This window comes from Protopterus annectens, chromosome 6.part0, assembly GCF_019279795.1.
Source record: "Protopterus annectens isolate FY-2018-M chromosome 6.part0, PAN1.0, whole genome shotgun sequence".
Lineage (NCBI taxonomy): Eukaryota > Metazoa > Chordata > Ceratodontiformes > Protopteridae > Protopterus > Protopterus annectens.
This window is the reverse complement of record NC_056737.1, coordinates 52515350-52529153: the sequence shown is the minus strand read 5'-3', so window position 1 is coordinate 52529153 and position 13804 is coordinate 52515350. Positions and strand designations below refer to the sequence as shown.

The following is a 13804-nucleotide window of genomic DNA, read 5'->3' as shown; positions in this document are numbered from 1 at the left end:
ACCCAGTACCACTCCCACAATCTGCTACAGTCAGACAGTGTAACATGCCCAGTGCTACCCAGTACCACTTCCACAATCTGCTACAGTCACACAATGTAACATGCCCAGTGCTGCCCAGTACCACTTCCACAATCTGCTATAGTCACACAGTGTAACATGCCCAGTGCTACCCAGTACCACTCCCACAATCTGCTACAGTCACACAGTGTAACATGCCCAGTGCTGCCCAGTACCACTCCCACAATCTGCTACAGTCAGACAGTGTAACATGCCCAGTGCTACCCAGTACCACTCCCACAATCTGCTACAGTCAGACAGTGTAACATGCCCAGTGCTACCCAGTACAACTTCCACAATCTGCTACAGTCACACAATGTAACATGCCCAGTGCTACCCAGTACCACTCCCACAATCTGCTACAGTCAGACAGTGTAACATGCCCAGTGCTACCCAGTACCACTTCCACAATCTGCTACAGTCACACAGTGTAACATGCCCAGTGCTGCCCAGTACCACTCCCATAATCTGCTACAGTCGCACAGTGTAACATGCCCAGTGCTACCCAGTACCACTCCCACAATCTGCTACAGTCAGACAGTGTAACATGCCCAGTGCTGCCCAGTACCACTTCCACAATCTGCTACAGTCACACAATGTAACATGCCCAGTGCTGCCCAGTACCACTTCCACAATCTGCTATAGTCACACAGTGTAACATGCCCAGTGCTACCCAGTACCACTTCCACAATCTGCTACAGTCACACAGTGTAACATGCCCAGTGCTACCCAGTACCACTTCCACAATCTGCTACAGTCACACAGTGTAACATGCCCAGTGCTGCCCAGTACCACTTCCACAATCTGCTATAGTCACACAGTGTAACATGCCCAGTGCTACCCAGTACCACTTCCACAATCTGCTACAGTCACACAGTGTAACATGCCCAGTGCTACCCAGTACCACTCCCACAATCTGCTACAGTCAGACAGTGTAACATGCCCAGTGCTACCCAGTACCACTCCCACAATCTGCTATAGTCACACAGTGTAACATGCCCAGTGCTACCCAGTACCACTTCCACAATCTGCTACAGTCACACAATGTAACATGCCCAGTGCTACCCAGTACCACTCCCACAATCTGCTATAGTCACACAGTGTAACATGCCCAGTGCTACCCAGTACCACTTCCACAATCTGCTGCAGTCACACAATGTAACATGCCCAGTGCTACCCAGTACCACTTCCACAATCTTCTACAGTCACACAGTGTAACATGCCCAGTGCTGCCCAGTACCACTCCCATAATCTGCTACAGTCGCACAGTGTAACATGCCCAGTGCTACCCAGTACCACTCCCACAATCTGCTATAGTCACACAGTGTAACATGCCCAGTGCTACCCAGTACCACTCCCACAATCTGCTACAGTCGCACAGTGTAACATGCCCAGTGCTACCCAGTACCACTCCCACAATCTGCTATAGTCACACAGTGTAACATGCCCAGTGCTACCCAGTACCACTTCCACAATCTGCTATAGTCACACAGTGTAACATGCCCAGTGCTACCCAGTACCACTTCCACAATCTGCTATAGTCACACAGTGTAACATGCCCAGTGCTACCCAGTACCACTCCCACAATCTGCTACAGTCACACAGTGTAACATGCCCAGTGCTACCCAGTGCCACTCCCACATTCTATCAATGCATCCATGCCTTTCAGTCTCAGTTCCTGAGTGCAAAGTGATGTACTGAGAAATCAAAAACTCAGTCAAATGGTACACAGATTGGGGGGGGTAACTGTAAAAAGAAACAACAACAACAAAAACAGATGCAGCAGGAACAAAGCCATCAGATTCTATGAAAATGGACTAGGAGGCTGGAGACATTGGTCACACAGAAGAGTGGCATAACAAGTAGGTAACAACACATTGCTACCCTCTATACCAGTAACTGGTGAAACACATTCTGCACTACAGTAAACTCTCAGTTAACCAGCACCCATTGGGATTGGTAGATGCCAGATAACTGTAGTTTCTGGTTGCTTGAGATTTACTATTAAAAATAGGCCTGAGTAATACTGTACCCTATACTATTTGTTTGGTTTGACTTGTTCTTAGGTTGGGGAGAGAAGGAATTTATTTTTATCTTCCTTTTTAAAACTCTAAAAACATAAGGTATGTTTTTGCAGGGTAAACAGAAAGTGCAACACATGAAAATTGTACTTTATTTCTTCGATTTTTTTTTTCTGGTTGCTTGAGTTCCCGTTAACTGAGAGTTTACTGTATTGCATGCAGTTCTTTAATCCATGGCTTCCAAAGGCCACAAACAGAATGAAAACAATTTAAAAGAAGGCAAAGTAACTGTCACAGAGTCTGCAACAAAAGCCATATGAAGATTTTAAAGTTATGTTCTGCTCCCAAAATGTAGTTCCATGGCCTACCAAAGTTTGTACCTTCCATTTAATATAGAACATTAGTGAGGCTAAAGCTATCCTTCCACCGCTCCAGAAACAATCACTTGAATTATGATTCTATCCTTGCTCAGAGAATGTCTTGTTAAAAGAAGGTAAGTTTAAAACAGAGTATAATAGATCCTAACAATCTGAAAAAGATTATGGTGTGAGTCTTCTGTGCAGTTGGGGTTTATCCTGTATTGCATTTGCAAAGCTTGTAATGGTGCTGCAGTGAAATAAACATGTACACCAAAAAAGGAGAAAAAATCCTCCTTCAAGACTAGTATTTATGAGTTTATTGTGGGTCTCTTCTCATTCTTTCTAGACCATGTAACATTTTAAGACTAACAGTGATTTACTTAAAACAAATTATGGGGGCTGATTTAATAATTTCTTGAGCTCTGGATATATAACTAGTCTTACTGCTTGCATTTTTCTGCAGCATGTTGAAACTAAGAATATTTGGGTTTGACTTAATTGTTGTTTTGTTACATAATTAGTTTATAATTTTTTTATAGTTTCTTGTGAGTTACGTGAAATGAAGTTTGAACTATTTAGCACTGTATTTATTACAATATAAATTTTTACTGCCTGTTGATTTGCTTTGAGAGAACAGCAAATGCCTGTTTGTACTATATTTTTTTCATTTATTGTTCTGAAAGAATGCTTTATTCTGTTAAAACATCATTAACTCAAAGAAGACAGAATTGAATACTTGTGAAATAAATTTAAAAGCCATAGATGAATAACAAAATTCTCCACTGTGCCGAAGCCTAAGAAATGCTATTATTTAACTGCTTAATTGTTTGTTGAAGGGGTTTTAAGAACAGTGCAAGGAACATAGCTAGTTGCCCTGCTTTTTGCTCTGCTAGCCAAGTGAAATGACTCTTTAGTTAAAAAACTAATGGGACACAGGTATTTGATTTTCTTGTTCATAGGTGATTACTAGACTAACTACCCAAGAGAGCATTCTTAACCTTAGCCATGTTTCCAAAATCTGAGAATCGAACCCTGTACCTTGTGTCTATATGGTATACACCTTAACTATTATCATAACCACAAACAGTTTTCTTTGTTTTACCTCAGTTCCTATATGTTAAATGTGTGTGGCAGAGGTTCATACAAAAATCAAATGATAACTATACAGAGAAAACCTAAACAGGGGGTACCCAATGTGTTAAAAATTCTTTACTAAATACTGCTGGGTTTCAAACCTGAGTTATCAGAGTGACAACACAGTGTTGCACGTTCACGTGTGTGGACAAAGTCTCACACACAAAACACATACATGTAGTAAAAAGCACTGATCTGGGGGTAAATGCACTGCTAAGGTTCTAGGTATATGCCGACCGACGTATAGTATGATTCACCAAAGGAAGAACTACCTGCCATTTATAGCAATAAATTCTGCTGAAGTACAATTGGTACTTTGGCATAACCATCAAGAACATGTATTCATGTTTTTTAATTTAGAATATTCCTTGTAACAGTTTGTACCTTCAGGACTTTTTGTGGTGCTTCTCCTGTTCCAATGACAATCACATTTGGTCCTGCAGCTCCACAAATGGTCTTCAAATGTAGCCGATCGGTTACTGGTATTTTAGAGACAGCATAGTCCTGTGTATGAAGACAAAATATGTTACAACAATGGGTAGTATACATTAACAATTATATATAGAAACAGTTCAAAAAAGTGATTATGACATGCAGTGAAATATTAAAATGCAGCACGTGAAACTACTGCTACAAACCAGTATCCTTTTGTAGTGTATCATGTTGTGTGTTTGTTTGTATGTATGTATAAACAGAGTTTTCCAAGAGGAAGTACATGTCACATGGTACACATTTCTCAAAGGCAGTCATAGTAATGATCTCACTGTTGGCCATCTACACTGTCTGAATCTTTATTAGGCATTCTGTCAGCTATTAAAATGTTACAGCTGTGAGGATAAGCTGGCCTTACAGCTGCTCTAAAATCCATGGTAGTTCCAAACAACTGACACAGTGCCACAAAATGGGCCCTGATTACACATTAATATTGTCATGCTCCAGAATGACATTTGTGTATTCTTGTTTTTTCAACAACTTTATTGAATTATCACTTGTGACATAGGCAAATTTGCATCCATATAAAAGTAATCAAACTATTTTAACACAAGAAAAATTATACTTCACATATATTGTTATATATCGTATATCCTAAGCAACATTCCATAAATTAAGAAACATCTTTAGTAAACCATCACTTACTACATAGACAATCATACATTTATATAAATGAAAAATAACACTGATACAATCCTTGTTGCAAGCATTTTACATCACAAACTAAAGTGATACACTCCCAGTTGCAAACATTATACATCACTTATCTACCCAATCTTTCTCATTCAAACATTACATAGCTCATTTAAGTCCTGTCACCTTTTAAACCTCATTCCTCCCTTGTATGTACTGCTCCCACGATTTCCGTTTTTTCCAGTCTAGTTTGCTGCTACCCTTTTCTAAAGATCTCACTTCAGTTGTTTTATCTCTGTTACTATATTCACTACTTCCAGTATAGCTGGTTTAGATTTTGATTTCCATTTTCTAGTAATTGCTTTTTTGGCAGCCACCATTATTAGACGCAGCAAGGCCTTACCATGTCTAGGCAATTCCGATTCTGTATCATAGCTCAGAAAAATCATCTCCCTCATCAGACCTATCTGCCCACTCAGCATCTCTGATTGTGCATCCCGCAGGGAATACTTAAAGTCCGCCAACTCACCACACTCACAGAAAATATGTTCCCAATTACCTCTTTCTTCCCCTTCATACCTCCAACATTTGCTGTCTGCCTGAGGAAAAATTCTCTGGAGTCTACTCAGGGTATAAAAATATCTATGTAAATATTTCCAGGCAAAAATCCTAAATCTTCTAGAATTTGTTGCATATTTGGGAGATATACATATACCCACCATTGTTTATGTGTGAATTCCTTATCCAGTCTCTTTTCCCATTCCTTTCAAAGCTCCTCTGATTGATTCTTATAGTTATCATGCAATAATTTATATGCTCTACTAATTACTACTTTTTTAATCGCAGCTTCTGTTCTAGATTCTAGTAAAAACTCTACCAGTGCTGGTCTTTTGTTTAGGACCCCCTTATTTATTTCTGTCTGTACTCTGATATCGACTCCTGATAGGGAAGACAATCTCCAACCAGCAGTCCAAATAAATTCTTGGTGTCTTCCCTTCTGCATGTTCTTGATGCTTCCACTCAGCTTCTGTGCAAGTCCTTAAAACTGATGTCCAGTCTCACCTCTGTGATTAATGTTGTTGTTAATTATATAGTGCAAGCTGTTTTTCAGTGGGATTATACTTGCTCTGATATGTACACCATATGAACCACATTTCCAACATTCAGAAAAAAAGTCACAATTTTAGCTTTATGCAGTGTAGGCTGCTTGTGTACTCTTGTATTTTACAGGTTTGGAATATGAATTATATGCTCAAAAGCAAAGTGAAAACAGACTTCCAACATACCACAGGTATGCTGACCATCTCAACTATAATTGAAAAATAGATAAATAGATTATCTAAAGACAAGTGTGACTTAAATGTGGTGACTGAAAGTCAACTGAGCACATACTGGTGGTCATATAAAAGCAAGGAACTATACTGTATAATAGAGTAAATAATAAATTAATATTTTATCTGTGTAATACTCGAGTGGTGTACATTTGCTGAAAAGAAACAAATGCACATGCTTTTTGTGTATCTATATCTATCTATTTATAATTTGATAACTAGGATGCCCCAGTAGAGGTCTTGGGAGAAAAGCTCTAGAACATTTTCTACACATGTCAAAAACATCCTCACCTTGTCAGAGTAAACCCTATCTTCAAAAATGCTTCCACAATTCTCTTTAAATGTAATGAATTAGTATTCACATTATTTTATTTGTTCTACTTTGTAACACAAATTTCAAGTTTTAATAATTATGTTTTTGTTATTGCTCAGTGTAGAGCTTTTTTTTCCCCAGGCTTCAGCTGAAAAGGGGTTTAGGTGAAGTCAGACTTTTCTGGTAAACAAATGCAAGTATATACATATAAATAAGCAAAAACATTTTATTTTATAAACAAATCCAAAATGGTCAAAACTCAAATACAAGAATCACAATGACCTCAACGATTGAGCAGTTCAAACAAATCAAGCCATTCCATTAACATTCATAGGTTCAAACAGCAATACTAGGCTAACTGCCTATGTGGGCTATTATAAGCCTAGCCAATGACCCCATGTCAGAATCAAACCCTGCACCTTGTGTCTATAAGGTAACACTTTAGCCATTACATACCTTTCAACCTCTTAGAGCAAAAAATCTGGACAAAGCCTAAAATGAAGGGGGGGACAAACAGGGACATATTTTAAATACTGCTCTAACAAACTTAGAAAGCTAATAGAATAATAGGTTTTGCATCAACATGAATTTTCTGAAGGATGTGGAGTCTTAAACTCAACAATTTGTCATTATTTAATGACTTCACTCCTCACCTATTTGACAGAAAGGTACAAATTTTAGGAGGAACACACCAAAAATATGAGGCAAAAATCTGAACATTCTGCGAAAATCTGTACAGTTGAGAAGTATAACCATTTTGCCAACCTCCCACCCACTTTATTTATTATTTATATTTAAAAACACATAACAATAAGCACTGTCTTTTCCAAAATTAAGAAACTTCATCAGATAAATCCTTACAAACCAAAGAACCTTTTATAATCAGTCTAATTACTATTCATGATCAGCTGAACACACATCCCTGTATTCAGCCAATCACACCACAGTTTTACTTATTGACACACGCCCTTCCTTTTTATCTTCATATTCTTACTTTAAAAACCATAACACCTTAAAACATTTATTTTACACTGAATTATTTCCTTTAGTCTCATATAAAACATAACTTCATCTTTTTAATGCTTAAAGTTTTAAAATACTTTTATTAGACACATGATCATTCAGGCCAGGCCAATGTATTGCATTCAAATGCATTTGCCAGACCAATTCACATCTCTCCAAAAGGAGTGTCCAAGCACCACCCCTTATATTCTTCTGTACAGATTCAATTACTATAAATTTAAAACATGCCCGGGCTTTAATGAAAGATTTTTACATAGTGCATTTCTTTCATTTTTTTCAACTTTATATGTCTTAAATGTTCATAAACCCTGTTCTTCAATTTCCTCTCCATTTTTCCTACATAAAAGCAAGAACAAGTTGAACAAATAGCACAATACACCTCACCTTCTGTATTGCACGTATACTTTTTTTACATTAATTTTCTCATTATTAACAACAAAAGAGATAGTTTCATAAACTTCTGAACAATAGGAACAAAAAACACAATTCTTCATCTAACCTTAGCCACTTTTCAACTATTTGACTTCTAAAATATCCTTCAAATTCCTACCTCCCCTGTACACAATATAGTTTTACCCCCATATGCCCATGAATACCCTTTTCATTATTTAAAATATTTCGTTTTATTTAGAATACTTTTTATTATATTGCTGTCTACACAGAAGATAGTAATAAAGGAACTTTTAAAATTGTTTTTGTCTCTTCCCTCATTGATGTTATATTCAACATACAGCATTTGATTATCCCCTATATTTTGTTCCTCTATATCCATTCCAGTTGATGTTATCCTCTTTATATCACTTAAGATCATAACAAAATGCTTTCTTTCCCTCTTATAATTATTTATATCATGATGTCACCAAATGGGGTGGGTACACACATTTTAAAAACATTCTTCAGTACCTCACATTCATCCAAGAAGGACACCATGGTGGTCACCAGTCAGGCTGCCCTCATGAATTGTCCTTTTAGGACTGCCCTTTTCTGTTTAAACAGATGGGAACTAGTATAATACAAAATACTACTGAAGATTCCTTTCTAAAAATTTGGGAAACAAATCTCTCGTTTTCTACATCCTTTTTCAGCAAAACATCTAAATATGGAATTTCTCCTTTACTGATGTTGTGTATGAACTGTAAAGCTGTGGAAGTTACATTTGTATATCCCAAGAAGGACCTAATACCTTCTCTAGACCCCTTCCATAAAATAAAAATATCATCTAAACATGTGTATAAAATTGACAGAGAGAAGTAAGATGAATTATTCAAAATGTTTTTCTCCCATTATAGCATTATAATGTTTGCATATAAACTCCCAAATGAGAAACCCATTACTACACCTTCTCTTTGTGGGAAGTATTTTGCCTCAAAATATTTTTTTTAATTCAGTTTCCATCCACTGCTTATACATATTTATTTTCTCCTGTAAAAAACCCTTATCAAGAAGATATTCACTAAGCCATTCTACTCCCACATCATGTGGGATCACTGTTTACAAATCTTTGATACCATTGTTAAAAATATTAAATTTCGTTCATAATTTGTACCCTTTACTCTCTCCCAAAAACAAGTGAAAGTCAATAGTGTAGCCACTCTGAATGAACTCCCTCTCAAACCTACGAACAAAATTTTCCAATAAAATGAATAAGAGAGAAACACGGCAATTAAAGTTTTTATTTTCTTCTTGCCGTGCTTCTCCCTCATTCGTTTTATTGGAAAATTCTCTCCAAAAACTGCCAAAAATCTTTATGGTTACATTTTTACTAATCCCTTTAAACTCATATCTATACACTTAGTGATAGGTTGAGTGATGTTAGTGATAGGTTGAGTGATGTTCAGATACTTATGAAATTAACTCTTTTGTCATTAATAATGAGAAAATAAATTAATTTAAATGGAAAGTATACATGCACTACAGAAGGTGTGGTGTATTTTGTTCATTGTTCAACCTATTCTTGTTTTTATATAGGAAAAATGGAGAGGAAATTAAAGAACAGTATTTATGAACATTTAAGAGATATAAAGTTAAAAAAAGAAACAAATGCACTACATAAACATCTTTCTAAAAAGTCCACGCATGTTTTTAAATTTATAGTAATTGAATCTGTAGAGAAGAATATAAGGGGCGGTACTTGGACACTCCTTTTGGAGAGACGTGAGTTGGTCTGGCAAATCCATTTGAACGCAACACAATGGCCTGGCCTGAACGATCATGCCTCTAATGCAAGTATTTTAAAACTTAAAGCACTGAAAAGATGAAGTTATGTTTTATATAAGACTTAAGGAAATTATTCAGTGTAAAATAATTGATTTTTAAGGTGTTATGGTTTTTAAAGTAAGAGTTAGAAGATAAAATGGAAGGGGTTCTGTCAATTGGCTGGTCGTGAATGGTAATTAGACTGAATATAAAGCGTTCTTTGGTTTGTAAGGGTTTATCTAATGAAGTTTCTTAATTTTGGAAATGAAAGTGCTTATGGTTACATGTTTTTAAATATAAATATTAAATAACATGCTTTTAACATTGATGGACTGGCTTGAATTGTTTGACCTGCTTGACTGGTGTGGTCATTGTGATTCATGTATCTGAGTTTTGAAACATTTTGTTTTGATTTTCTTTCCTAGGACAGAGTGCCTCTGCACGTTGGCAGCAGTAAGTTAATAGGAGTACACAGGAGCGTTTAATGTCATTTAAGGAAGAACATTCAGCTGATCTATGTAAGAGAGTTATAACAGTAATCATTACTCACTGGTAACCACCTTTAACCAAAGGAAAAGTGCATTCAGCATGGTACACACATGCTTGTAGCACTGCTTACTATTTTCTAGGTATACAACTCAACTGCACTGAATTCAATGTAACTAAAGAACATGGAAATACTGAATTACTATTATAACTAACATATAAAAAAACATAACTCAGCATCTTCTGATCCATTAGATGTGTTCTACGTGACAAATGGGTGAGCATATGTCACAACAGAAGGCAGAAGTATAGTTATATGACATGATCAAATAGCGACAGGCTAAAGAGAATGAGTGAGCCATGACATCTGCATCTAATAAGGAACATCTACCCATATACCAAAGAATCTTATTCTGTGGAACCAGATTAGTTATTTCCATCAGAACTGGTATCACACTGGTGGTACCATGTAAGAGTGGAGGTAGCGGATAGTAACCAAAATACTCACACTTTATTTAAGTTATTATACTCATTATTTAAACCAGCAAAACTTAAAAAAAAAAAAAAAAACAAATACATTTCCTACATCCCCCTGACTTGTATTCAACAACTCCATAGTTGCACTACAGTGGAGCAAAGGGAAAAGAAAAGTGCACCCGTGGCTTGCACATTATTGCAAACTATAATAAAATAATAACTGGCAATATTATTTGCACATCTTTAAGAAAATTCATACCAGTGATCAACAAATTATTTTACACTGAGCAAAAACATGTTTTTTTTTTGAGTTTTGTCAGTTTAGATAAAATGAATTTTGATAAGCTGTGTTTTGTTAAGTTGAGTTTTGTTAAAATGACATAAAGCAGCCATAATTACTGAAGAATTTACTTATGGTTGTGAGACCATGAAGTTAGTATATATATAAGTTACAGGGCTGTGGAGGCAGATCCACACATTGGGAGGTATGGGGTGAGGCCCCCCACTTAAACAGATAGTTTAGGTAATTTGTTTATAAGGTATCAAAGTTTTACTAAGAGCAGTTAAGCTTTTTATGTGGGACATGCAAGTGTTTTACAGGGACTGTGACTACAGATGTAAAGCAACTGCTTCACATTTGTGATCATTTTGTAGCGTTTTAGGGTCTGTGTTTTATTGGGAGTTAGATGACCATAAACAGATTGAAGATAGTTTGCATTTGTGATCTTTTGTACTAAAAGCACAAAAAAACAGTACCCCATGCCGAACCACTGCCAGCTACATGATATAAAAACTTATATACTGTGTGATTGACACTGGTTTGGCATGAGGTAATGCTTTTGTGGTTCTGGGTACAAGTTATGTGTTGCTTCATACCATCCTTTACTTCTCTGGTATGTTTTCTTTGCTTGACCTTTTGTATTAGATTTTTTGCATCATGATTAACCACAGTATTCAATGAAATTGTTTGATGCAGTGTGTGTTGATTATTGGTGTTATACATACATGCATACATACACACACACACACACACACACACACACACACACACACACACACACACACACACACACACACACACACACACACACTTCCATTTATGCTTTGATAACTGGGATGTCCAATGTCCAACTGGGTTGTGTCCCATTGTTACCCTTGCCCAGGTCATGGATGAACTAAAGGGTGTATGGATCAGCCCATTTAATTATTTGGTTAACAAACAGTGAAGAAATACATACATTATGACTTCAATGATCTAAGTATTGCTTTAAAAAAAATCCTCAGCACTGATTAAATGGCATCTGGTATATGAATACCTACTTTTCGAAAAAAATAAAAAAGTGCACCGCATTCTGAGTATCAGCTGTCAGTCTTACATGACAGTCATTTAATTTTTTAATACTAAGAGGTTGACAGGCATGCAGAGAATAGATGGCCAGGTTTTTGTCCTCTTATGTGGAGAACCAGGAGGGTGGTACCACTGTATCCCAAAGAGAAGTCAGCCATGAAGGTCCTAACCAAATTACTATTCCAAGTGCAGTGGGGCCATGAAGATGTTAGTCCCAAGCACCTGAGCACAGCCTGTCAGAGTCACCAGTGGAGACACCATTAGCAGCTTAATTATGGAAGGGAGTTGTGCCTGTGCAGAGAATTAAACACATTCCAAGTAGTATTGAATAAATATAAAAGCAAATTCTGACTGAGGGTAATACTAGATGCTGTTAAAGGATATATCTATACTGCATGTAATCATTCTGAGAAGCATAAATGTCTTAGCTTGACAATATCTGGGATACAAGGATATTGGGTTTGAGGCATTAGTGACATTCTAAGTTAGCCAATGTACAGTGGATATAAAACATTTACACACCCCTGTTAAAATGCCAGGTTTTTGTGATATAAAAAAATGAGACCACAATAAATCATTTCAAAACTTTTCCCACCTTTAATGTGACATAACCTGTACAATTCAATTGAAAAACAAACAAATCTGTTAGGGGAAAAAAATATAAAAAATAAAAAAACATACAATAAGTTGGTTGCATAAGTGTGCACACCCTTAAACTAATACTTTGTTGAAGCACCTTTTAATTTATTTACAGCATTCAGTCTTCTTGGACATTTGCCCATTCTTCCTTGCAAATGTGCTCCAAATCTGTCAGATTGCGAGGGCATCTCTTGTGCACAGCCCTCTTCAGGTCACCCCCACAGAATTTCTATAGGATTTAGGTCTAGACTCTGGCCGGGCCATTCCAAAACTTTAAATGTTATGTTGTCCATATCTCACCTTTGTTTTTGCTGTTTGGGTTGGAGCTGACCCTTGGCTCTGACTCAGCCGTATACTACAGCTCAAAAGCTTTTACTGGCTCAAAGCTAGACCCTATCCCAGCATTTCTAGCTGTAGTTACCCAGATCTTATTTGCCGCTTGCAGTGTTGAGATTGCGGATACTGGCTCAGGCTAAGTGTTTTTTCTATTTGTTATAAACTTTTTGAAAGAAATCTTCTTATTCATCTTTCTAACTTGTTATTAATACCTGTCCTTCATTCTTCTACCTTCCCTATCCCGTCTGAGTGACTTGCGTTTGTTGGAGACTAACCATTTTTCTCTCTGGCCTTTTTCCCTCTTCCAGACCCATTTAACTTAGAGGGTTCTTTGCCTCTTCTTGCCTTTTTTAACTTATAAGGAGTTGCCGTTTAAGTTAGAGGCTCTCCTTAGGTGGGGAGTTCACCATTTAACTTAGAGGCTCCCCTCTTCTCTTCTTTCCTGTCTGTTAAAAAAAAAAAAAAAAAAAAAAAAAAAAAAGATATTTTTTGTTTATCGAATAGTTATCTTGTCAGTAGTGTTTTTTTCCCTCTTTGTCTAGCCTTACATAGTGCTGTTCAACATTATGTCGAAAGATACTGCCAAGGAATCGAAACCTTCGGGTTTCAAAAAGTGCGATTCGTGCTGTCAAAAGATGTCCCTTATGGACGGGCACACGAGTGGTGTATATTGTTTAGGACCTGTTCACCTGCAGGATTTGTGTTCTATCTGCCATGCTTTTAGTTCACAAGTCCTGCAGAAGAGAAAAAACAAATTAATCTTAAGAGGTTTACTGAAGGGCCCCTTTGATGCTGCTATGGAGGGGACTCAGCCAGCAAAAAAACTGGAAAAAACCAAGCTTTCATCCTCTTCGGATCCAAGTTTGGACCCGGCGAAACAGAAGGCAAGCTATAAGCTAAGTCAGACTCGACTATCAGTTCTGACAAGACACTATCACCTATGGCTCCATCTGTATTTT

General features: G+C 36.9%; 1 protein-coding gene across 1 annotated transcript in view; it reads right to left on the bottom strand.

Moving 5' to 3' along the window:
• LOC122804153 (N(G),N(G)-dimethylarginine dimethylaminohydrolase 1-like) overlaps positions 1-13804 on the bottom strand; it is a 335801-nt gene that overhangs the window by 40902 nt on the left and 281095 nt on the right. The window contains exon 4 of the mRNA XM_044073842.1: positions 3956-4075. Coding sequence (XP_043929777.1) covers positions 3956-4075 — 120 coding nt within the window. The remainder of the gene's footprint in view (positions 1-3955; positions 4076-13804) is intronic.